General features: G+C 40.1%; 1 protein-coding gene across 1 annotated transcript in view; it reads left to right on the top strand.

Annotated features, from left to right (window-relative positions):
• The window catches only part of NCKAP5 (NCK associated protein 5), a 355,478-nt gene that overhangs the window by 326,420 nt on the left and 2,928 nt on the right, over nt 1–26,130 (top strand). The window contains exons 18-19 of the mRNA XM_059476435.1: nt 1,313–1,442; nt 3,994–4,181. Coding sequence (XP_059332418.1) covers nt 1,313–1,442; nt 3,994–4,181 — 318 coding nt within the window. The remainder of the gene's footprint in view (nt 1–1,312; nt 1,443–3,993; nt 4,182–26,130) is intronic.

Below are 26,130 nucleotides of genomic sequence, written 5' to 3'. Positions count from 1 at the left end.
TACAGCACCTAAAGGTTCTTTGTCCTCCTGGTTATAAACATGTTTTAATTAAAATCCTCTCAGGACTTTTAGAAAAGGAAATGGAGATATTTTACCCCATTCTTCTCTTCTAGAAAGTTGATCTTGTTTGTTGCTTTTCATGAGATTGGGATGGTTTTTTTCCCCAGGACTAGGTTTCCTTGTCTGTATGTCTGTCTAGTATGAGAGTTTGAGAGGTGCTATGAAGTATTGTGAACAGGAAAATACTCTAGAGTATGTTCCCAACATGTATGTACTCTAACATGTTTCTGTGGGGTTTTGGGACTACAGCTGACTTGCAATGCTGGGAATTCCTGGCTGCATGCAGGTATGCTCAGCTCTGCTTCTCTCTCCACAAGTGTGTGATTCCTATCAAAAAATGTCCTTCTGCATCAGTTAAAAGCTGCAGCATGGATGGAAAGATGGGGAAATTATTATCTTATTATTATATAATTATATTATTATTATTACCAGTAGTAGTAGTAGTAGTAGTAGTAGTATGCCTCTTAGAGAAACAGAATCAAAATCTCACTAGAGCCTCCAGAGTAGGGGTGGTAGGTGGTATTTATACATGCCATCACCCCAACACTATCAGGCCTGGCTTCTCCCTGCCTGGTTTGGAGGGTTTATTGTACTGAGCTGCTGCTCCTGAATGCCTTGAGCCTTCAGGCCTTCCATGATTAGAAGATGTCCAGAGCTGTCAGTGTTCCTCTCTATTCCCAGAAGAAAATCAATAATACTGCTTCCTGGAAAGAGCTGGCAAAGGAACACCCTGGGAACTAAGGGCTCTCCAGGACTGTAATATAAATATCAGGATAAGAGATAGGAATTTAGGAAACAACTAGGATTTACTGGTGTAGAAATTGTCCACTGGCCATCCTCATTGTCTCTAGAGTTGCTTGCAGCAAACTATTTGTGGTGTGATAATTTTGCATGTTACGACTAGACTGTATTAAACATACTTGAGAACTACTAAAACTAAACTTGCTGGATAAAATTACCCCAAAATATTGGTGGAATCAAAAAAAATGTTACAGTGGGGGGGAAAAAAAAGTTAAAATGTGGATTGCTTCTGCCAGACTGTCTCAGGGGGTGTAGCAGGATAAGAATGGATTGTTTCCCCCATGTCAGACTGATGATTACTTGAAGCAGGCTGGTAATGCAGACTTTCCCAGTTGAGCTACCTGTTTATACTGCATGATGAATATAAAATGTTCTACTCCCGGTATAATCTTCAGCATTATTTTGATATTTTTGCATTTTCTGACTTGCTGCCATGCCGTTCTTTGTGTAGGACACAGCTCTAAGGGTGTGCACGTACTCAGCGAGCAGCACTGACAGTGAGCCAGAGCCAGAGTACAAAACCAGTTATTTCAGAGCTGCACAGGAGACTCTTGTGGAGCTAACAAAGAGCAACAGACAAGGTAATGGAAAATTGGTACATAAAGATGTATGTCCCTCATCTCCACACTGACTCAGCAGCAGATGGTGTCCTTCATTGAACTTTCTGTCTAGATTTCACTTTCTAACCCCAAATCTTTCTTCAGTCTAATTTTCCATTAACTTTTTATTACCTTTTTCTTTTTATTATGTGTACATTCTTTTTCCCCCTCTTCCACAGTTTTTGCTAGTGGGGGCTTAACTTGTAGGTTTTTATATATAAACCTCTGTGGTGCAAATAAAAATAATTACATTATTACAAAATTAAAAGGTAACTATAAATATAGTTTTCTTTTTTTTTTTTCTTTTTTGTTATACAGCCAGTTGAAATAATGCAGTGATGAAGGCCACAGTTTCCCAACCTCTGTGTCAAGGTGATGTTGGTTATGGTGCCACAGTGAACTTTCTCTCATTTTCCTCTCTGTATATATTGCAGCTTTCAAGTGAGAAAGCTTTTAGTGAGAATTGATGGCAATTCGGAATTTACTGAATTCCAGTAGATAAAAACACATTAAGTGAAGTTCTTGAGATAATAGTTTTCTGTGTGTTTAATAACCTGGGAAATTGCTGCCTTGTCTCCATCGCCAGCCTGCTGTGCTCGGAGCCACCTTCCCGTGCAGATGTGTGCCCTGGGGAGGGGAGGGCAGCTCTGTCCCTGTCCTTGCAGCCCAGGGGTCCCTGCAGCTGGGAATTCTGGCCAGGGCCTGCAGCTGATGCCCTGAGCAGCCCCAAGCTGGCCTGGCACAGATCAGCACCTGCAGCACCATCACCAGGTGATGATGATGGCACGGAGAGCAGCGCAAGTGGCTGCACGCTGGGCTCTTAAGTGTCTCCTGCATTTGGCATTTTCAGAGCTAACCCACTGCCTGAAATTCCATGGGAGAGAGCAGAATAGCAAGCTAGGATCATTTATTTACATTAGTGCTGCAGCTTTGTGGGTTTAATCTGTAGAAAATGTTGCAAGTCATTTTAGTCAGCCCATAAACACTTATTTTTACATATTTTGCTTTTTACAAAGCGTATTTTCATGCAATAAATATGATTTTTAAAAGAAGTAAATAAGCTTTTTATTTTTCCTGCATTCATCACAATTTGCAGAAAAAAACCCCCTTATTTTATCATGTGTTAGCAGTTGCATTAAATGGCAGCAGATTCCAAGTTTAATGATATCTAAGCATGACTTGAGGTGACCATCTTACATAGAGATTCATTAATTTTGTGTATATGCCTCCCTTCTGAGCCAGTAAGAGAATAAATACATAACTGTGATTGAGACAAATAGAAGATTATGACACATTACTGCAAAAGTATTTCTGCTATGCTCATTCCTCATAGTCAGGGTTTCTGTGCTGTGCTCTCTAAATGCTGTTCTCACATGGAATTAACAACCATACTTTATCCCATTCTGTGTTCAAAGGTCTCAGTGTCTTTATGCACTTTTGATATAACCTCAAAACATCCACATGAGGCTGGGGCAGGGGCTCCAGCAAATCCACAGAGAATATTTTTATATTAATAGATAATTGCATTTATTAGCTAAATCCCCAAACTCACTGGGTGCACAGTTATAGTGTTGGAATGATTTTCATTTTCCATTTATGAGCAGGGAACAGAAAGACTGAGTGCCCAATGCAAAGGCTATTAAAAGTCAATGATAAGACTTTTGTTGATTTAATGGGCTTAGCATGAGATTCCCAGCGCATTGCCCAATGTTACAGAGAAGGTCAGTAGAGTAACAGGGAATATGCCAAATATTCCAGATCCTTCTCTTCCAACCATAAAAGTGTTTTGATTTCAGTGTTATAAATTGGTTCTACCCTGATGTGATTCTGTTAGAGGCATTGGAGGCAGACCTTCTCCTAAGGCTGTAGGTTATAAGGCAGTGTTGAAGTTTGTGTAACAAGAATTGTGAGGAAAGAGCTTAATATTCACATGAACATCTGTCTCCTGTGTGCTTTCATGAAGCTGCAGAAAATTCCCCTGGTTTTATTTTGTTCTTCTGAATGAGTTTTCAGCCTTGGACTTCAGAAACCAGGGCTTTATTCCTAATGTTGTTGTGCTACAGCAGGCTCTGGAACAAGCACCACTTTCTTACCTTACTTGTGTATTTTTATGCTGTTGTATTCATTAACTAAAAATGTAGTAAAAAGGAAAAAACTCCCAAGTGCAGCCAAACTGAAGGGTATGCTAAAGGAACTTAGCACATCTGCCATGTAAGTCTATTAAAAGAGAAGAACATAACCTTTCTGCAAATAATTAAGTGAGAAGATCCCCCAAATTAACCACCTTGTCTATAATTTGAAAAGAAAGGAAATTAATTCTGTCTGTCTCATACTATCTCCTCCTGCTCAAACATTTAGTGTGAACAGTCCCCTGTATATGCATTGGAGAATTAGAAGGCAGTATTTTTAATGTTTCTATTGCATTGAATTTCAGATACCTTAAAAAACAATTTAAATACATTTTACAATTGTAAAATTACACTAAAATCAATGTAGACTGTCATAAGGATATTATTTGTTACATCTCTTGCAGCTGTGCAGGAAAAACAAAGTCAAAGAAGGTCGTTTTTGGGGAACCCAATGTCAATATTGGATTTGTACCAACACAGTCTCTATGGCCACTTTGGAGAGGATGGACCTGAACAATTGGCACATTACAGTTTAATTGAGCAGCTGAGTGGAGCTTCCAGTAAAGACAGCAAGACCAAGGAGAGCCCAAGTGTAAGTTACTGTAATTTTTGTATTATTTCTCATTTTGCTCATTATTATTTTTACTTCCCTTTTGTTTTATTCCCCAGTGTGTCGATTGATTACTAAAACCAGGCAGACTTGGAAAAAACATGACCTGCAGAAGAGTAAAGATCTGAGTATTTTTAGAACAGAATGTTACATTCGAATGCTCACCTGTCACAAAATTAGACTTACAAAACTGACAAGTAGAGACAGGCTAGTGCTTGTACTCCACCATTAGTGAGGAGCTGAAATTTAAAGCTAGCAAATAAACACAGGATTTATCTTTTAAGGCTGCTCCTCCACATATAATTAGGTAGCTTATATAGAACAACATGGATTAAATTGCTTAAAACTCTGGAGAAGTATTCCTGAAAATTCAGATGAAATTATGCTATGGAAATCACCTATCTTCTGGTTTATTCTGAGATCTTGGTGTCAGATTTGATGGTTTTAAACATTATTTTGATGAAGACCAGTCCTGATCTGATGACCTGACCTTAGTGCTAAACAAAAACAAATTTGTGTTTTCCTCTTACTTCATGTGAATCCACTCCCTTTTCTGTGTCTGTGAGTATTGAACTGACATCACACAGTCTCAGCAACCCTGAAAAGGAACTTTCCAACCTCTTGTTCTCATGCTTTCTCCTCTCATCATCTCACTCCCTTCCCTCTCTCCTTTCATCTAACAAGCCAATTTCTTTGAAAGTAGAGACACCCAGTCATGACCCAGTGCAATCATTTTGCTTCCATGTTCAGTCTGTTTCCCCAGCTCTTCTTTTTAGATTCAAGTTCTTTCATTTCTGTGTGCAGCACTCAGCCCATTTGGGGAGTGTTACGCTATAAACAAAGGTGGTAGCAGAAAATAAGGAATGAGCTGCTGGTTTGAAATTTACTGGTGTAGTGCATAAATGAAAAAGAATTTTTATCTCTTCCCAGACCCAGGTTTTCAGTTTCAGGAAACGGCTGTGCCTTGCAACTTCAGAGGTGATTAACCAAAGTTGGAGTCTTAGAGCTTTCAGGTATCTGGGCCAAATATGCAGAAGGAATATGAAGAACAAAATGGCAGTACTCCTATTTATTCCAATTCTTTTGGCATCAAAGTCCTGCTTAACTGAATATTAAATTGACCACAAACTTCAAAAGAAAAATCCTGAAATGTATGTGCCTCATTTCCCAATCAACCCAATTTCATTAGTACCCAGAATATGATTCCATTTTAATATATGTGGGTCATATTAGAAAGAACAATTTTAAATAATCTGACTTCATAGTTGGGAAGGAAAAAAAAAGAAAAAAGGGCAGCAGAAGGTTGTTAAAAAGGATATGTGCAGGAAAATAATTTGAGCATCCACTTAATTCCTCATCCAGAACATCCAGAAATTCAGAGCTTAATTATGTGTAGGAGATGAATTATATATGTGCGCATATATATATATATATATATATATATATATATATATATATATATATATGTGTGTGTGTGTGTGTGTGTGTGTGTATATGAAAAAAATACATAAAAATCAGTTCTGCCTTCTGAAGGCCAAGGTCTTTTGCTATTAACAGAGCAATTACATTTGGTTCCAGTATAGAAAAGTGACTCAGAGCTGCAACTACTTTTAATTAATTCTTTCAGGAATGCCTTGTATATGATGTCTCTGCAATGTGCCAAATAAGCCTCAAAACCTAAAGAAAGCCATTGAAGAGGCCTTAGGATCCTGTAAAACTCCATCATTTAACCAAAAGGCAGCAGGTGTAGCTCAGCCAGCACCAGCATTTTTCATGCATTATGCTGGGGAGCTCTTGAGTTTACTTTTTAAGGGTCTGAAATAGCTCTCCAAACAGCATTGCCTCTCCCTGAACAGCAGAAGCTCAATAAAGCACTAGAGATTTGCCTATTAGTATTAAACTTTTCAGAATGACAAATGAGAGGAAGTAACCATGAAAAGCAGGTTGCCCTGAACTCCTTGTTTGAAACAGCACAGCAAATTTTTCTGAGCTGCAGTTTGTCCAACAGGAGAAGATCCACAGTCTGTTTAAATCAGAGCTGTGTGATCTGCAACACTACCCACAAAAAAAGGGGGACAGCAGAGACAGAGGCACTTATGGCCAACAAATTTAAAAAAAAATCTAAGTGTATAAATTTTGGGGGGACAATATGCAGCTTTAATGCAGAATATTTGGTATTTTGAAAAAGGAAATCGTACAGGCTTTGAATTTAATTCCCAAAAGGCAAAAACCAAAGATGTGCATCAAAAATGGGCAAAATGAGTTTGCAGTGCTTGTGTGAAGAGCAAGTGTGCTGAGCCAGCCCCTGAGCCCATTGAATGGGGCTGTGCAGCTCCAGGATGGCACTGGGGCAGCCTGGGGGCTCTAATGAGGCAGGAATCTCTCTTAGCCCAGACCTGGCATTTGATTTGTCTCCTTCCCAACCAATGCATCCTCCAGCATTGCCTCCAGAGTTTATACACAGCAAATTTCATCAGCAAAAGAAGCACTGTACAGGAGCTCCAGAAGAGAAGCAACTGATGGGCCCTTACTGTGATAAAGGGACACTGCAGGGACAGTTTAAGGAATCAAAAAGTGCTTTTAGACATTGAAAGGAAAAATACTTATTGTTACAGTCTTAAACAGAATCCTGGTTAAATTCTCTTGACATTAGGACCAATTTTATGTTACTTTTATTTTGACCTGAAAAACATATTCTGAAATTATGTCATCCTTTGGCACACTGCAGAATTTTGGATGAGAAAAGCAAATCACTATTTCAAAGAGAGGAATAAAATGCATTGAATCATCAGCAGAAAACTTTCACTTAAATTAACAACCATGTGTATTTTCCTCATGTAAGATTTTCCACACAAGAAACGTTCATTTTAAATATATCAAATGAATTATTTTTTATTTGAACAGTAACTTCTCTGGTTTAATACAATATACAGCACCTGATCTGAAGTCCACTGCAGGCAGCCCATGGGAGACACCCTGTCAGTGAAACTTCACTGAGCCCTGCATTAAACAGCTGCTCCTATTCCTTGCACCCTGGGAGTGCCCTGAGCACTTTGCCAACATCATGACCATGTTTATGCAGTGAAAAAATTATTTCACATTTCATCAGTTAATTTACTGTTTAGACTTCATAGCTCAAGTGACTTTTTTCTTACAAGAATTCAGAAAACAAGATGAATTTCCATTCCCCAGGCTCATTGTTTATTAACATATTTTATAATCAAACAGGAACCATTTGGAGAAGTAACTGAGTTGGTCAAAGATTTTATAACTTAATCATCCTTGTGGTCCCAAAGAATTATGGAAAATATGTTTACTTCTCTGTCCTTAACCAGCTATCACATAGTTTTCTGTAATAAAGCCCTTCTTGCTCTCTTTGTCCCTATTGCTCAATTTAAGTCACCATCAAGGCTTGCTTGGGATTTCAAGCATGACTTGAGAACTTTAAAAAAAAGATCCCTTATGGAAGGAATTGGTACCCATCAGAAGTTTCTAATTCCTCTTGTTTTCCCCCAGTTGTGATGAGATACATAGAAATCTGACATTTCTGGCACAGTTACCTTGTTAATGGCCTGGGCACTTGAACTGGGGGACTCATCTAACAAAGGAGTTTTCTCTGTGCACTGTGAGTTATGGCCACATCCACCACACAGGGTTTGGGTGTGTGGAACAGATGATTCATGAATGAAATCAAATCCCTGTGCCTGGAAATTCAAGTAGACATTAGAGAGAGCTGGCAAATGCAGGCCAAGGAAAAATTAGAGATGTTGCTGCTGTTTAGGCTGCACTCACAAATAGGACTGACCTGGCAGCATTCCCAGATAAACTCAAGGATTTTACAGCTGAGTGGGCTGATTGGGAGTTAATGCTGTATGATTGACCTGTTGTGCTCACATCCTCCTATTAGCAGGGAGAATACCCACTAAAGGACTGGAAACAAGAAAAGTCTGGTAATTGCACAACACTTGCCATCCTCCAGGATCTCCAGGCATTAAGCTGATAGCAGAGAGGCTGTACCAGCCTTGCTGAGTTACAGCATCACTTAGAGCAGCCCTGACACCTCTGCAGGCTGCACTAAACAAGAGTGAGGGGAAAATAAAAAAAAGGCCTGAGCTGCTTCTCCTTGTGGCTCATCTGCAGAGATCAGTAAGACTTGAGCTGGGTGTGAGCTGGCAGCACACTGGGTACTGTGCACCTCTTTAGGCAGATCTTGGAGAATGTGCCAGAAAAGTTTGTGTGCCTGATTTGGGTTCTTTGAGACCCTTTCTGAAAGTGCCTTGCTCTCTCTGAAAGAGAGAAGCTTTTTGGCTCTTGAATTAAGTCTCTTTTAAAAAGGAGTCTCCATGTTTGAGTATCTGAAGTAATTCTGAGGAGGACATGTGCACTCTGCTTTCACAGAGAATTAATTTTTTTCCCATTATCAGATGTGCTTAGGGAGGGATTCTGCTTATCACATATGGAAAAGCCTAAGATAATGATTTTGGTCCAATTAGCACTTGGGAAGAGCTCTATCCTAAGACTTTAAACTGGAAAGGAGGTGTTGCCCTGGGGAACAGCTTTCTTCCTTTCCCTGACCAGAGCTGCCTTATCCTGAATACCAGACTTTCAACCCAAAGTTAAAAAGATGAACATTGCCCCAAACTTTCCTCTGTGGGAAACTTAATAAAAGTCAGCTATTGTAGTTACCATTTGTATTTGAGAGTGAAACCACATCTCAGGGCACACTCTGGTGAGCACTAAATTACTTCTTTCCTTTTATTTTCATATAACATGAACACCTGCAGCTGGGGCAGCCCTGGGTGATATTTTGCTGGGCCAGCAGGATCTGTTTTGCTGTCTGGAAATTGGTGACACCTGTGTCATGTTACAGCCAGAAGAAAACAGCAAATGCTCCTGAGGACCTTGGTCTTGGCTTGTTTTGTACAATGTGTGGGTTACTGCAAATATAGAGTTTGAAGCAGCTCTTACAAATTATTATACCAGAAAGTAATGGAAGGTAGAGGAAGTCCCTTGTCAGTAAAAGAAATAATCTAATGGGCTGGATCAAATACAGAAATTAGGTGATAGTCGGTTTCCATGTACTAATTGCATATTTCAGTTTATTTCATATCAAGCACAGAAACCTCACCTCCTCTTAGCTATTTTTCTTGTCAGGCTTAAGAGAGAGGAAGATGATGAGGTGGGGAGGGAATCAGCTTTATTTGCTCTCCTAGCCCTGATGAACCTGGGATATTAAGCAAGAAACTGCCACAAGCTGTAGATTGGAAAGAAGTCTGCAGTCTCATTCACCCATCTTGGGTGTTTTAAGATCTTTGTTTTTCTTTCAAGTAAGGAATGAACATATCAAATCATTGCATGTGTTCAGAGAGGTGATCTAGTAAAGTAAACATTTGGTGGTATGTTTATATTCAGCACCACCATGTGATCCCTGAGTGTGGCCTCATGGGGACCTTTGAGCTGCACATTTCCCAATTTTGTCAAAATTGCCTCAATAGGATTTTCCCACTGACAGGCTTGAGGCTGCCAGATTTCCTGTCTGTGTAATCAAGGGGTTTGATTCTCAGATGAGTGATGCAATACTTGTGCCATCAAAGCAGGGACTGTCTAATTGCCTGAGTTGATGTAAAACCCATTGTCAGGGGAATTATACAAGAGTGTTTGACAAGCTAAGTGACAAAAACCACAGGAGCATGGTCTGATAGGAAAGCAGATTTGACCATACCACCCATGGGAATAATGCAGAATTAAACTTATTTTTTCTAAGCTAAAGTCTGATTTGCTCATGTTAAATTAGAAATAGGCTAAGACATCTGCAGACATCAACAAATCACTTGTATCTGCATGTTTTTTCCCCCTCCACAGGACAAGTTCACATTCTAAGATCTGCTTCCAAGCCTTATATTCCCAATGAGGTCTTTATTGTTTCTAATACCTTGCCATCAAAGTTGCTCCCAAAAAATAAAGTGGAGAGACAGCAAAACAAGCAATTTGAAGCCCAGCTAGGCAGTCTTCTGGGACCAAAGCCTCATTTGACACACATCACTTAAGAGAAATGTTGTGTGATGTGGAAGAACATCCTTGCAGCCAGCCTGAGGAACTGGCTTGGCAACAGTAAAAAGCTGCAGTTATAGGAGACTCATTTCTCTCCCTGTGCCTTCTAGGTGAAACTGCTGAGGTTTCTTATGCTGCTGGGAGCTTTAGTAAAAAATTATGCAATGGAGAGTGGCTCAGCAAGGAGGTTGATAGCATTCTCCATAACTTCCTTAAGTTTTTAAAAGGCTTTGGCAACAGAAAACATTTGGAATGCAGTGTCCACAGGAGAAAATAACTTTTTTAATGGTATGCAAGGGACATTTTTAGGGAAAAGATAACCCTAAAAAAAAAACCTGGAAGCTGCTATCTGCTGAAGCAGTTCTGCTTCTAGCATTAATGGCCTCAGTAGTTTTAGTGCTGTGCCACCAAAGCCCATTCTGACTAGCCCTCCAGCTGGTACAAAGGCTATTTTATGTTTGGGTAGTGTATTTATGGGCATGGGTAGGTGGTGACATTTTAACTCAAATATCTTTTAGCACATAGTTTTAAGAGTATTTGGGTATCAGTGAGGGACAGAAAGTCTTTGGCATAGGAGAGCAGGCTGTGTGGCATTTAAAACACATGGTGTGCAAGGCTAGCAGGAGAATGGGTTGGATGTGAGAGAAGATGAGAGAAGATGTGGAGAAGTGGGAACAGGAAATCCAAGGGCTTCAGGCATTGCTGGGCAGGTGGGTGTAGTTCCAGTGGCTCTGGCACAGTGCCACCAAGTGCTGAACATCCCCAGTGATCTGTGCCTGTGTGGCTTGTCAGCTGCCAGGTGCAGATGTCTGGCCTTGTGATTTAAAGCCAAGATGTCCCGTGGCCACAGCTGGAGCCTTGTGCTCACTGAACCCCTTTGGCCCTGTAAGGAGGGGAGAGCTTTGCCCTTTCTGAGTGGAAAAACCTGATCACTGGAGCAAAAACCCCATATCCCACCATCTCAGCAAGTAATTTCAAATTACAGAGGGAGCTTGTCTTTTCAGCACGTGGGAGCTGCATAACCACCTTACCCACTGGCCCAGATGTCACAGAAAGGCCTGGAGTTCATTTGCCAGAATCGCTGAGTGCTGGCCCAAAGCTGCTCGTGTGCAAGTGCCCAGAGCAGCACAGAGCAGCAGAGAACAGCACAGAGCAGCTGTGGAGAGCTGTGCATTTGCAGGCAGTGTGCCCTGTCACAGCTCTGATGGCCTGGCCCCCCGGGTCATTTCTCAGCAGGGCTGAGTAGCTGCATTATTAGCAGGGTGTGGGTAAGACCCTGATACATCCAGTTCTTTCCCACCCCTCTGCCCACTGCAGACACATGCCCAGCACTCATTGGAGTGCCTTTATAGTCCATCTGCCTTTATAACTGGAGATTACATCTGGATTTCATAGGCACAGGGGCTCTTCGGTGGAAAGCAGGAAGATCCTTTAGTCTAATAAGAACCAAAAGTACATACAGAATAAAGGGATAATTTGCTAGTGATTTCCCCGAGTGGAAAATGTTCTGGGCTGTTTTTCAGAGGTTTGACAGATGGAGCTGATGTGATTTGCAGCATGGCCCAAAGTGCACTCGTGTTTCTGCCATTTGTAACCAGGCATTCTTCAGTCCCCCATCTCTGGAAATAAAGCTGCAGGTTTCATTTCTCTCACTGTAGAACAGGAATATTATAATAATACTGTGGGCCAAAATAGAATTCAGGAGACATTAAAAGCAATGAATTATAAATATTAGTAATCATATTAGTAATCATGTGAGATAGTGTAATTGTTGTAATGATATTAGTAATAAAAGAAAAAGCTGAAAAATAGATTGTATACCATAAACATTGGATTGACTCAATCAAGATGAGAGCAGTAAGGCACAGAGGTGTGTTCAGTGAGCTGTTTGTTTTCTGAAGCTGGAAAATGTTTTGACTCCAAGAGGACCATGTGATTAGCAGAGTTAAATGACATGAATAAAGGCTGTAATATTTTTGTGAATTGTTTTTCCAGCTGAAGCTTGTCTTCCCCATCTATAACAGCGATGTTTTGCATAAAGCACTCAAACATCATGCAGAGAAGGGTGGGAAATGACTGATCTTTTATGTGAGAGTTCTGTACCAAGGAGAGTACATGAGGAATAAGTTACACAGATGATGGCAGCAGGAATTGTGGCAATATACTGAGAATATGTTGGCAAATTATTTCTATTTTTAAGAGGACGCTTTTTCTTTCCATATGCACATGACAATAGTATCCTAATCAATGTGGTATTTTATGTCAAATATTGACAAAAAACATATTGAAATAATTTTTTTGTGTTTAGAATTTGTTCCACTAGCTGTTTTCCTTTCCCAAAAGTGATTTGCCTTTTATTGAAATGAGAAGTTATACTAGATTTTGTGCACTATGACACATGGACTCTCTATAACCTAAAGGAAAATATTGGTAAATATTTTTTGCAAGTTCAAACTTTCTACTTTATAGCAGGTCCCAAAGTGTAATATTTTGTCTCTTTCTATATTTTATAGAAAGATTTCTCTTTCCATATTTTAGGCCCCAATACATGAATTGCAGGCTTTTGCAGCATTCATATTAATTTAATGAAAAGCAATGTTTGTATTTGACAGGAGAAAAAACCATGGTATTTAGCAGATTTAGCAGCAAAAAGTGACACAGGGAACATTGGGAAATGCACAAGATGTGGTTACATAATTCAGATGTGTAATTATCCTTCACAAAGGCTAGGAGTGATACAAGTTTCCAGAGCACATGTCAGGGTCCTGGCAGCCTGAGCTGCTCATCATTCCCTGAGACACAACCTGGTGGCTCTGCTCCCATTAGTGCCACCTTCTCTCAATCTCTCCATCCTTTGCCTCCTCGTTAATAGAGGGCACTAAAAATTTTACCTACTGTAAAAAAACTGTAGCCTGAAGAACTTCTCTTAACTACTTCAGTGTTAATCTCAGCAAATCAAACCCCAAGTGATTATTATGTAAAAAATTGCCAGTCAAACACTTTAAAGTGATTTTTCTGACATCCTATTACATATGCACATATCCTATGGGTTACTGAATGCTCTGTAAAGCAAACTGTAAAACAGGGTCTCAGATGGGTTTGGGAGGATGAAGAGTAAAGCAGAAGTGGGTGGAAAAGAAGAAATTAAATATGAATAGTGTGTGTCGCTGTGGATTATAAAATTAAAATATTAAATATGCAGTAATAGTCTATGATATTTCTTCTAACAAAAAAAAAAGTTACTCAATTGGGAAACTTGTTGGTAACACAAAGAATAAGACAAAAAGCAGATTTGAAATGAAAAAGATTATGCTTGAAACTGAGGAGCAAAAGTAGCAGAGCAGATAGCATGTGCTTGCTGGTTGCTCTTGCAAGAATTATTTTTCTCTGCATAGACTAAGAGGAGACTTTTTTTATGTCCTGTAATCAGTAAAAATAAAGGTCAGGGTTTCTTCAAGCTTCTCTTCTTAATGGCTGTGCCTAAATGGATATTTAGACACTTCAGCTGCCCAGTTTTTAAAGATGCTACAAATCTGTAGCTTTTGCTGATGTCTCTGACCAATTTATGTTATTTGGATCCTGTGAAAATCATGGAGTTTATAGAGGTGCTTGAAAATTGGTTTCGATATTCTCCCTCTAACTGGCAGAATTTTGGTCTGTAACATCCTGCTTCTGTGGGCAATGACATGGAACATCAGCAGACATTTCCCCCAGGTTGAAAGGAAGGCCAAATACTGTGCATTTCTAATCTGGTCCTACTGTGCTCCCATTAAGATCATATCTAAATGAAATTCTACATCTTTTTAAATCCATTTCTTTATTGCATTTTCCATAACATTAGTGTATGGGCAGCTGGAAAAAGCTAAAATTTGCATTTGTATCATTTCACAGAATATTTTTACTGTCACCATTATAAGAACATCATCCTATCTTTTAATGTTTCCTACAACCACTATGGCAAGCCAGGGTAGAGAGAGCTCCACATTTCTAACACAGCATTTCTAGAAATGAAATCCATGTACTATGGCAAGCCAGGGTGCAGAGAGCTCAACATTTCTGATACAGCATTTCTAGAAATAAAACCCATGGCGAAAACACGGAAGCTGTGTTATGACATCATTAATGGCATGGTGTGGATAACAGAGGCAGCAAGGAAAGCCAAGGACAGCAGCCACCATTTAGAAGCTGTGTGATGTGAGGGCTGGAGCCTTCCTGATTGACTGCTGAAAACCAAATTGTCTTTGGAGCTTCTGTTTGTTTGGGGCAGTTTCATCACTTGTCCTGGTGACACGTGAAGATGAAGTCTCTATATGGGCAGGGAATTTAGGTATGAGGACATTTATCTTCCTGTCTTGTTCTACAAGGCAAATCCTGCTGGGTTTCTCCTCCCATTCCATGAAGCTGCCTGGCTGCCCAATTAGTGTGCCTGGGAAGAGGAAAGGGGGCTAAGGCTGATGTCACCCACAGGCGTCACACGCTCTGCTTTTAGCTCAGCGCTGTCCTTCTGTTCCTGTGAAAGTGTTGGGGAGCCCACTCTCTCTCCTCCACAGCCAAAAACTTTCATACAAAGCAGGGACTTGGGATTTCAGCTATCTCGTGCCATTCCTGGCACAGACATCTGTGGGAAGCAGAACTTTTGCCTCCATATCCTGTTTCTCTGGTAGGCACGGAGTCCGGATGGCAGAGGATAGAAAAATCCAGATTTATGAATGCAGCATGATGTGGATAATTACCATTCATATTTACTCAGGGGGAGAAACCACTCAGAGTGCACAGGCCCCAGGGCACAGAGCATGAAGTGAAAAATCTCCATAGGTTCCACAGGCTCTGGACAGCAAAAAACCCTGGGGGTTTACCCAGGGCACTCCAATAGGAGTGGAATCATCAACTCCAGTTGACAAATCATAGCCTGCCTTGCTATACAAATTCTAGTTCTGTGGCACTAGAATTTGCTAACCTGTGCTAAGCCAATTCTGTGAGACAGTTGGGAGTTTAACAAACGTATTTCAAATTGTATTTTGGAGAAATCTCAAGCATGGGGGGAACTGGTCATGTTCTGTTCATTGCAGCAGATGGCATTCCATTTGGTGTTTGTTAGCTTTGTTTGCAGCTCAATATTTTGTTTCTAGGGGAACTCAGTAAGTTAAATAATTTATTTCTCTAATGCATCAAGATTCTGATCCAAACTCCACTAAAGTCAGTGCAAAACATTTGATTAACTACCACGTTCAGTGGATTAAATGCCAGGTTCTGTATGTTGAAGAGTATTTCAGATGCTCCCTAGTGAGAACCTCTGTGAGGCCTCTGCCTTTCCACAGAGAAATTTTTGCCTCCAAATAAGAAAATACTCAAATACATTCAAAAAGCTTAACAGACATGAGTGCAGGACTGTAGAGATAGGGATGATGTTCTGGCTGAATGTCCAAATTGCTAAGCCTCTCTTGCTATTAAATTCCCCATTTTTTAAATAAAGAATATAAATAATACCTTCCAGCTGCATTTGGAATTTAATCTAGTACTGTTAGCAGGCTGCTTTGAGAGCTTTGAAGGCCCCATAGCAGCACTAAGCAAATAATCATTATCACTTAATATTCTCATCAAGCATTCTTGCTCAAGATGGGATCTTTCATTACAAGGCCTAACCATAAACACATTGCACCTCTGATGAGGAATTTTCTGAATGTCAGGAGCAAATTCATACCCTGATCCTGCAAAGAGTTTTGCATGGGCAGAACTATACCACCTTAGCAGTCCTGCTGTCCATACAGGGCTCTAACCATGCCTGTGCATGGAGGAGATTTTTATTCCATTGTTACAAGCATTTTAATCCTGAATAATCTAAGATATTGAAGAAATTAACAGTTAAAAGGGGTTTTTTTTTGTATTCTAATAAATATTAAATACCAGCTCATTTTCAGCAACATTTTTTCAGACTATTCATTCACTAGTAGGGCCTAGCAACTGCTTTGTTCTGTATTTTCATCCTGATTTTCTGTTTGTGTCACCTTTGGGCATTCAAAACGTGAGTGTGCATTAACTGTACAGTGTGTCTGCATGAATTCCAGTTGTATTTTAGTCCTCCTAGTGGCCTATTATATTAACAATATTACAATCTGTGTTTAGGCACAGGAAGATGTTCTGTATCACCAGTACCTCACTGCAGTTGCAGCATTGATGCTGCAGTAACACTTCTGCATTGCTCAAGTCAATAAATCTCCTAAAGCATTTGCCCAACAGATCCAGTCATGTGGCAGCTGTCACTTCACACACTTCTCTTTTTGTACAGAAATTGCAGTGAAATCAATGCAAAAGAAAACCCTTATTCTTCCCCTGCAGGAAGCCCACTGTGGGAGCAGGAGCCTATGCTGCTTCTTCACACCAAAATCCTTTTTTAGTCATACCCAAACAGAGGTTTTCCCACAGCCAGACAAGGGGATCAGAACCCACAAAAAAAGCCAGGGTTCCCAATGTATCTTTTCACTGTGCCTTCTTTCTCTGAAAAAGCCTCAAAAGCCTTGCCAAAATATCACCTCACAACCTGGGAAGGGTCTTTTACAGCCCAGGTGGGCTCAGCACAGTTACCTCCCTTTCAGGTCCTGTTAGAGGCTTAAGCTGAGCTTTGCTGGTATCCAGGGAAGCTGGGGGTGGAAAGGCAAAGGTCTGTCCAGCACTTGTGCTTGAGTTTTCTGTCTCAAAGAAAACTCTGTCTCTCTGATTCTTGAAAGCATTGGGAAATGTTAATGGAATTGGTTTTGTTTATAGTTCAAACTCACTTAACATGTCTCTGCTCATAGACACGAGTAAGAGACAGCTCTCCCAGCTCTGGTTTAATGAGTTGGTACCCCAAATCTCTGGGAAGTAGCTTATGGGTTTCCTTTGTCAGAACCAAGAATCTGATAGCATTCTTAATTATCTTAGTGGCAGCAGAACAGTCAAGGTTTAGGTCATGGCTTGTAAGACAGGGAAACATAAAAGTTGTAGAAACAAGAAAGCCCCTCACAGCTTTCAGCCCCTGATGGCTCTGCCAGGTCCCAGGGGACACATTCTGTATGCCTGGCTGGGCCACCAAGCAGGAGAGAGCTTCTCATGACCAGAAACAGATGTACTCGTTTCTAAAAGATGAAGTAAACACATCTAAATCCATAAATTACCTAAAATTCCCCTCGGATCACAGCCAGATGATATGCATGTTAATCAAAATGGATAGCACTGCTTTAATTCAGTCAGGAGGAAAGTTCAGCATTTATAAATCTCCTGGCTGGAGGAGCTTCCATCTGCAGCTGTAGCAGTGGTCATCTTGGTGCCCAGCACTGCTCTGCTTATTGTGATTATTCCTAATCATTCTAATTCTTAATTCTCCTAATAATAGACAAATAGTGTTTGTTTTTGAGCATCCTTTAGAGTTAAAAAAGGGACTATGACCTGCCATCAGCATTTCAGACAGGAGTTGCCTATTCCCTACCCCAGTGTGCATTTTGTACACACAGAGTAGGTGCTGGTCCCAGTGTCAGGAGCAGCCAAAGAAATCTGCAGGGAAGGGCGCAAAGATCCCAAATGCCAGTGGGCACCTCCCTGAGGCCACGTGCATGGGAGCATTGCTGTTACCCCTTCCTCCTGAGCACCCTCAGCCCCAGGCAGGCACCTGCAGCTCCAACAGACCTGGGTTAGAAAACCTGTCCTCCAGCACATCTGAAACTCTGCCATTAATTTCTCCCCTTTTAAATTGCATTTTTTTTGCCTGATTATCTTCCAAAAGGTTTTCTAAATTCTGGATTAATTTTGGGGTTGGCTGTTTAATACAGTGTTTGGTTAACTAATTCATGTAGTTGTTTATAATTATTGCCTTGCTATAAAATCATCTTAATAGAAGGTTGGGGGGTTTTTGTTTTCTTTCCAGTAGAATAACAAGTTATTTTATTATTCAAACAAGGCTTACTTCCTGCTGTTTTCAATAAGATTTTTAATAAATATGTAAATTTAAAAATTAATTTACTGCATACGTTTGGCAGCATGATTCTTGAACTGACAAAAGTTTGATGGATTGTAAAATTATCCTCCATAAAAATCATCAGTCACAGTAAACAGAATATATCAGCCTCTGGTAATTCTACAGCTTTTTCTTCATCTTATCTCCTGTTAGGACCTCACTTAAAATTGATTATAATATAGTATGTTTCTAGAAATGTAATTCATTCATATATTAATTAGATTTTAGGTTAATATCCCATCATGGAATAGGACATGAGCCAACAGTGTTTTCCTGTTGTTGCAGAACTGCAGTAGAGAACCCTTGATTACTGTTCCCATGTGGTTTTACCACCAGGACTAATCACTAATCAAATTCCAACCACATAAAATGGAACATCCTTCATAGAATTTATTTTCTAGCTGACTTATACTATAGGCTTTTTATTGATACAACTTGCTGTACTGAAATGAACTAAAAATTGCAAGAGAGGATTTATCCTTCTACTTTAATTTGGTTCTGCAGCCTGTGCCTGAAACTCTGTCTTGGGTTTTTGTGCTGCTGTCCCTGAAATACCCTGCCCTACAGCAGAGATAAATTGTTTGCATAAATTTAAAAGGTCCATGTAGATGACTGTACTGTTATGTAGGATTTGTTAGCAGATGAACTTAAAGCACAGGTTTCCATCTGCAATTCATGCCTTGCTTGAATCAGTGCTGAAACTCAGCTCAAACATCAGCTGGAGAGGTGACAAGCACAGTCACACAACCAGCATCATTATTTGCATCTGTCCTGTCCCACTTTTCTCTGACTACAAAGGAACTTCCCTATTCTCATTGCACAGTCAGAAAACAGTGTGCAGGAGGTTCAGGCTGCTACAGATTGACTGGGAAGGCAGTCTGGGCTCTGCCCCATTCCCCTGCTCCTCCTGGAGCATTTATCCCAGTGCAGGAATGCCCAGCCCCAGCCCTGACCCTCACTTAGGGAAGGTGCAGAGCAGGGCACACCTGGTGGGTTTCCTTAGAGCCTTTCAGAAGCCAGGTGTCACAGAAGGGAAAAGAAAGGGCAGTGGGTTTGGTTAGACTCATTAGAGGTAAAAACTCTCTGCTATGTAGAGTTGATTAAAATCTGCAGTGGAAAGGGAAATGTCAGCTGCAGGCTCCTAAAATAAACTATGTTGTTGGACTGGGGTTTAAGCAAGCTAATTCAGAATTTTTTAAGAATGAAGAAGACCCTGTTTCCAAATTCTAAAATTTTGACCTCTGTATTCTTAGTGAGAGCTTTAGTTCTGATGTGTATGCACTGTGGACATGAAGCTCCCTCTGCGGCAGCTGAGCATTGTGGTCACACAGAGGGGAACTGATGGCTCTGGAAAGATTGCTTGTCTCCTCCCAAATTGCCTTCCTCCTCAGGGGCTAAAAGTAAGAAAAGCCCTGTTTGCTGTGGAACTTTGTTTAAATCACCTCCCTGAATCATTCTGAGAGCTTGCAGGAAGGGACATCCCCTGTCCTTCCTCTGCAGGTCTGCCAGCAGAGGTTTGTGCTCACTGAGCTCTCCCTGAGCACAGCACACCTCTCTCAATGCCCGCCACAAGCCAGCCTTCAGAGCTGGGAGAATTATTCCTACATGGCTTTGTCATCCTGCTTGATTTCCTCTTGATCCTGCCACATAACCTTGCTTCTTCAGTGGTTGCACTCAATGATCTTAAAGGTCTTTTCCAACCTAAACAGCCCTGTAATTCCATGATTCTCTTTCTACTGCTTCTTGTCTTTTTACCCACAGGTCAGCTGGATGGTCACAGGCTATGAATCTAGATGAATCTAGTCCAGAGCACAAAATACAGGTTTACTAGTGAGGAAAATCCTTTCCCTTGCAATCCTTTTTGCAGTCTTGAAATGCAATTCCATTTTTCCAGTTCCAGTATTGCAGGTGAATGGCACAGACATTACAGGCCAGGAGCTGAGGCATCACTAGAGAGAGGGGTATAAGTGTCTTTGTAACTATGAATTGTCTTATTCAAAAAAGCCAAAGGTGGAAGATGAAGACAGGTAAGAACACAGAGTACTCAGGAACAGTACTCTGAGAATAGTTCAACCATACAGAAAAAATTACTCTGATTACTGAAAATGTCAGTGAGATTATATGTTATATGACTACAATCCTGCATTTACTGAGTTTGAAAGGATTTTTTCTCATCAGTCATATGTGAGATAGAACCTGTATCTTTAAGAACTGCATCTGGTACTGGATTTTTTTTTTTAAACCAACAACTTCAAGCTGTACTTTTTCCCCCTCCTGGATTCAGGTCCATGTAAGTATCCCAATTAAAAAAAAAAAAAAAAAAAAAGAAAAAATAATCAATCAAACCTCTATTCTAGGATAAAATTGTAGCCCCTTTTTTGTACAAAGCCCCTTTATTAGCAATCAGCCATACTTACATCAAGAAAAGGATAACTACTTTCATTCAGCAGGACAAACCTCTGTATATTTAAATTCTGTGAGGTGAAATACAGTGTGATGAAGACTGAAACTGTGAAGTTATTTAGGACTGCATAGTTCCAGTACCATTTGGTTATCACTGACAACATAACCCTTCATATAATTCTGTCAAGGAAGAGTATTGACCTTCAAATGGTCAAGTTCAGTCCCTTTGTTACCAATCTTACCTTTCAGTATTTTTTTTCTCTGCTGTTTTTTTCAATCACTAGGAAATCAGAAAAAATTTTGCTGTTTTACTCCCTCTACAAGTAAAGCTAAAAGGATCTCTGAGAAGTTAAGTGAATCCTATCTCTTGTTCATTTTCAGTCCATCAGGTTCTAAAAACTGAGTAACAGCTTCCTTTCTCACCATGGATATTTCTTCCTTAATGCCTTGTGGTGAGCTTCTGATTGCACTGAGCACTGCTTTTAGTGGGCAGATTCCCTCTGTGAGAAGCAAAATTGGTGATTCTGCCAAAGTGAACAGAGTGGGGCTGTGCTTTGCCTTCTGGAGAAAGTCCTGGTGTTTAATTGCTTTTCTTTTTAATACATTGCCTCAACACACTTGGCTGAGCACCAGCACCATTATCACTTTCCAAGGTATTGCCACTTAGAATTGGATTTTCTTATTCCTTTTTAAATAAGCTTTGTCCATGCAGAGTTGATGTAGCCAGTGGCCATTCTGAGCACTGAAAAAATAACATTTCTGCCATGCAGTTTGTACCTGAACAAAGGCAAAAAACCTGGGAACTCAAACCTCAACATCCTGGTTTATTAAATTATGCCAAAGTTCAAAGAGGGTTGGTATAAACCTAATCAGGTCAAACAGTCTTGTCATGTCAAGGAAATATTCATGTATGAGGATGGTAATCTTGGCATTAGAATGCTGAATGTACTGAGTCATCTCATCATTTTATGAAAATTCTGCTTTTCAAAGCATAAGGCCCAGCTCACGAAACCAAATTCTTTTATCTCCTTTTAAACCACACAAGAATTCAAGCTGTAGACAGCATAAGTCTCAACTCCTCAGTTCAGGAGGCAATAGCTGTTCTGTCCAGATCTGCAGCTATGGATTGTACACAGTTTGTGCTAATCAGCTGCTTTTCCTCCAAGGTAATTCACTTACAATTCAGGACAAGGAGAAGTGATACTGAAATCTATTTGTAGATTTTTATACTCTGAAATACAGTGGGCAAACTTTGATTACATGTACATTTGATTAATGTAACCATAGTCATGGTTACATTACCCATAATGCCATCAGGGGATGATGCATAGCAATGTATATCTGGCTTTCCTATCAGCTGCTGAACTTACTAATTAACTTAAAAATGCTTCCTAGCAATGCATTTTTTAACACAAAAAGAAGCTGGCACTTATTGTTTATCATGGAAATCTGATGTGTGTCTCTGAGAATGTCATTATCTGCTACAGCAAAATAATTTCGGGATTTCTGCTCAAGTAGAAAAAAGAAAAATGATTCATTATTTCAGAAATTATTTTACTGTCAGTCCAGAAAATAGATGAAAGCTTCTGACAATGCACAATGGAGAGCAAGGCTTATCTTATTATTTAAAGTTGTGCTTTAAAGAGGAAGAGGTTCAAACATGCCATTTTTAGCTCAGCTGTAATGCAGCAGAGGTCACGCAGCTACAGCTCTCACCTTTGTAGTTTGCAGGATGTGGCTGGGTAACTATTTTCACTGCAGAGTGTTCCTTGTTCACCTGATGTTCAGTGAGATCTGGAGATTGTTCCCCTTGCACAGCGAGCCTGCATGGCAGTCTGTCCTGGCTGGAGGACAGACAGACACTGCCCAACCCTTTTCATGGGACACCTTCTGCTGCAAACAGCCGTGTGACACCAGAGGATCCAGTGAGAGGTACTTCTGATGAGACCAGCACATCTCTGGCCAGAAAGCTGCCCTGTATTCCTTGCTCCAGAAGCTGAGAATGTGTTAAAATTGTCCCCCTAAACAGTTTATGTATGGGCAGCCCATGGTGCTGCAACAGCACATCCCACTCAGACCCCTTGTGTCGTAAATACAAAGCAGTTACAGGAGTTAGAGGATAGCTAAATTGGAGGAACTGTGAATTTAAAATAAGAAATTGTGGCTCCTGGGATCAAGTTTACCCTGAGCATATGCAGACAGAGTAACAAGCAATTTTTAAAAAGTAAAATCTAGAAAATTGTTTTCTCTTGCAATAAAGTTATGAGCAATAACTAAAAAAACACAAAAGGGAACATACTTTGTATCTTCTATTAGAAATCAGATCTGAAACCAAAGACCTGGAGTTATACAATTAAGTATTGATTTTGCTGATCTATGTTTAATTCTCATAGCAATTTTGTTGTTTTTATCCAATAGTGTTTTGCAGTTATACTTCACTTGAAACAATGCCCTTCCTGCTTTTGTGTTAATCTAAAAACTAAATTGCCCAATGCATGAGAGACATAAATTAAGTTCACTTTATTCCTTTTTGTAACTGATTCTGAGCCCTTTAAAGTGCTGGTTAACTAAACTTGGACAGCTGGAAAATAGATTTATCCTGCAGAATGGTTCATTGCTATTTCTGGGCTCTGGGACTCATAAGCATAGCCTGACCTCCAGATAACCAAAGCTTCTGTGTGTTACCACATTCAGGAAATGGCCTTGCTGCTGCTTTCCTTCCTGCACACGAGTGTGGGGTCCTCTGTGCCTGAACCAGCCCATCCTTCCCTCTCCTCCTTCCCACCACACCTGAGGAATCCTTGTGCTGCTCTTCCAGCTCTGGAAAGGCATTCTACCCACATGTAACCTCTCATTTTTACAGTTTGCAGAAAATCTAATTTGATGTATTAATGTAGGAATAACACCTATTTATAATGTATCAGTGTAACTGCAGGCTAGTTTTGTTTTCCTAATTTGCTGTGCTTGAAGTGACATGCCAGGTTTTATTACATCACTAATGGGTTTTAGTTATTCCCTTTAGGATGTTGCCAGCAAGGAAACATTATTCTGATTCATGACTCATGGGTTTATTTCAAAGTGATGTGGCTCGTGATGAATGCTTGTGTGTGTCAGGAGGAGTTTCTCCTCCTCTGACAGCTGGTCACTGCTCTCAGGTGGGACAAGGCACCCCAAACTGGGCAGGTGAGAAGCTCCAGCTGTGGGAAGCTCTGCACCTACAGTGGAGTGGAACAACAAATGCTCCCCATGCCCTCAGGCCATAATGGTACAGATTTTCCATACAAAAATACACTTAGGATAAGTAAAAGAAGCTAACCATTGTGATGGGCCAGAGCTGTTACAGAGGCACTGTGAAAACTACAGTTCTTGTCGCACTGCACCTTTATTTCCTTTTTTTTTTTTCTATTATCTGTCTCTTGTAGACCAGAATCTCTGACTTCATGTTTTTGTCTTTTCTCTTAGTTAATACTTAGGAAAACATATAGCATCCCCACCAAATGCAGCACTCACCTTGTTCACAAAACAGATCAGAACAGTCAGCAGCCAACACTTGAGGGCTGAAATGCTTTCAAGCATTGCTGCTGAGAAGGATCCTGTGTGAGAGCAAGCACAGGCTGTTGGTCCATCTTGGCTCTTGCAGCAGCACTGAGCAAAATCAGGAGTCTTTCTCTCTGCTGTGGTGCCAAAACCACCTGTTCACTGCACAGAAAAGCACTCCAGGAGAGATTTGAGTGGAGAACAAGGCTTAGAGGTTAGGTGTTCTTTACACTTCTTACCAAATCCCACCCAGCCCTCCTGAGTGTAGAGCACACCCACCTCATGTTCCACTCTGCAGCAGCTGCTGAGTCACTTCAGTGTCACTCTCAAATGCATTAATGAACTAATTACTTTAAAATAAACAATGCTAACGTCTTTGGGCTAGCCCTTGTTCTTTGTTACAGCTGTGACTCTGCTGCACTCAATAGCAAATCTACATAAAAAACCCCAAAGATACTACATAACCACATACACAATTTATCAATCAAGTTCTAACAATAGTTGGTTTGCTTTTGCCTTTTGTTTCATCTAGCAGCTTTTGAGACTGCCATGAATAACAAGAAACTTATTCAAGGATGAATCTAAATAAACATTCTTTGGTAATTTTTACTAGTTGTATCTATAGTAACTAGAGAAAAAAATTCTTGGGTTAACATTTCTGTTCTGACACACACCAAGGTTAAAGAAATGACCAGTGACTTTTCAGCTCTAGGAATGTACATAATTGTGTTATTGTGAGAGAAAATGATTTGTTGATTGTGCAGATTCTTACATTAATATCTCTGCTTAAAGTTTTATTTTTTTGCTTAGGAGTTTTCTTCTATGTGCTAAAGAAAGGAAGCTTCAGGTTTTTTTACAGAAGGATGTAACTGGGCACAAGGACACCTAAAAAGGACAACTCTTTATCCAAAAAATACCCATAACTTATTTCTGAATTGTTTCTTGTTTTGGTAATAAACTTTGCTACCACTGTTAGAATTATTTTTCCCTTTAAGCCCTGATGTATTGTAGATGTACTGTTCACTACTCAGGACCTTTTGCCAACAGGTTTCTCTGATGGGCTTCAGTTCTCTTCAATTTCACTTGATTCAATGTCTTTGCTTAAAATTTTTAGAGTACTTTTGTTCCCTGTAGTTTCTCTAATGTACTTTATAAAATAAATGAGAAACTAGGGTGTGATTAAAGTAGGATTGTAGCCTAGGTTGTGCTTGAAGGGTGTAAAAAAACTATTGATACTGCATATATGCAGAATATACCAATGAATTCCTGTCCTGAGGTGTAAATCCATCCTTCAGTAGGATACCCAAAATGCTCCTCTGATTGTGATGCCTCACCCAGACTGCTCTGTCCTGCAGATTCTCCTCCTGCCCAGGAGTTGGAATTGGCTCCATCTGAATCAATAAGAGTTTTTTATCACAGGCCTTACAGACTCCAGTATTGAGCCCTGCAGTCCCAAGCCTGCGCTAACCAGTCACATTCCATTTGTCCAAAGAAAAGCTGTGGAGTGGGAAAATTAAAGACAAAGAAACATCATTTAGTCTGCCATATAATAAAGTATTTTAGGCTCAGCACTCTGAAAAGCAAAAAGTGCTAACGTGTGTTATTGATGCCGTGGCTGAGAATATTCTCATCTGGCCTATGGAGAAGTGAAACAGCTTTTTCAGTATTTCAGTTGAGGGCAAAGAGGAGAGCATTTTAAGGTGAAATTGTGCAAATTTCTATTGTAGGGTCCTAAATTTGTGCTTATTCCCATTACCAAGGGTTATATTCCTCTATCTCAGAAAACATTTTAATTGCAGATATTAAAGACCTTAGTTTTAACTGTCATCTAAAATTAGAACCCAACACAACATTTCCTAAAACCTTTTAGACTCAAGATTAATTAATGCACCAAACAGAAAATGTTCATTTGCTAAGACTTTAGGATCTCCTGTTGCTTTGCCTAAGTTTGTT

Source organism: Ammospiza nelsoni, chromosome 7 (genome assembly GCF_027579445.1).
Source record: "Ammospiza nelsoni isolate bAmmNel1 chromosome 7, bAmmNel1.pri, whole genome shotgun sequence".
NCBI lineage: Eukaryota > Metazoa > Chordata > Aves > Passeriformes > Passerellidae > Ammospiza > Ammospiza nelsoni.
Note: the sequence above shows the minus strand (reverse complement) of the source record. Positions and strands in the feature narration are given on the sequence as shown.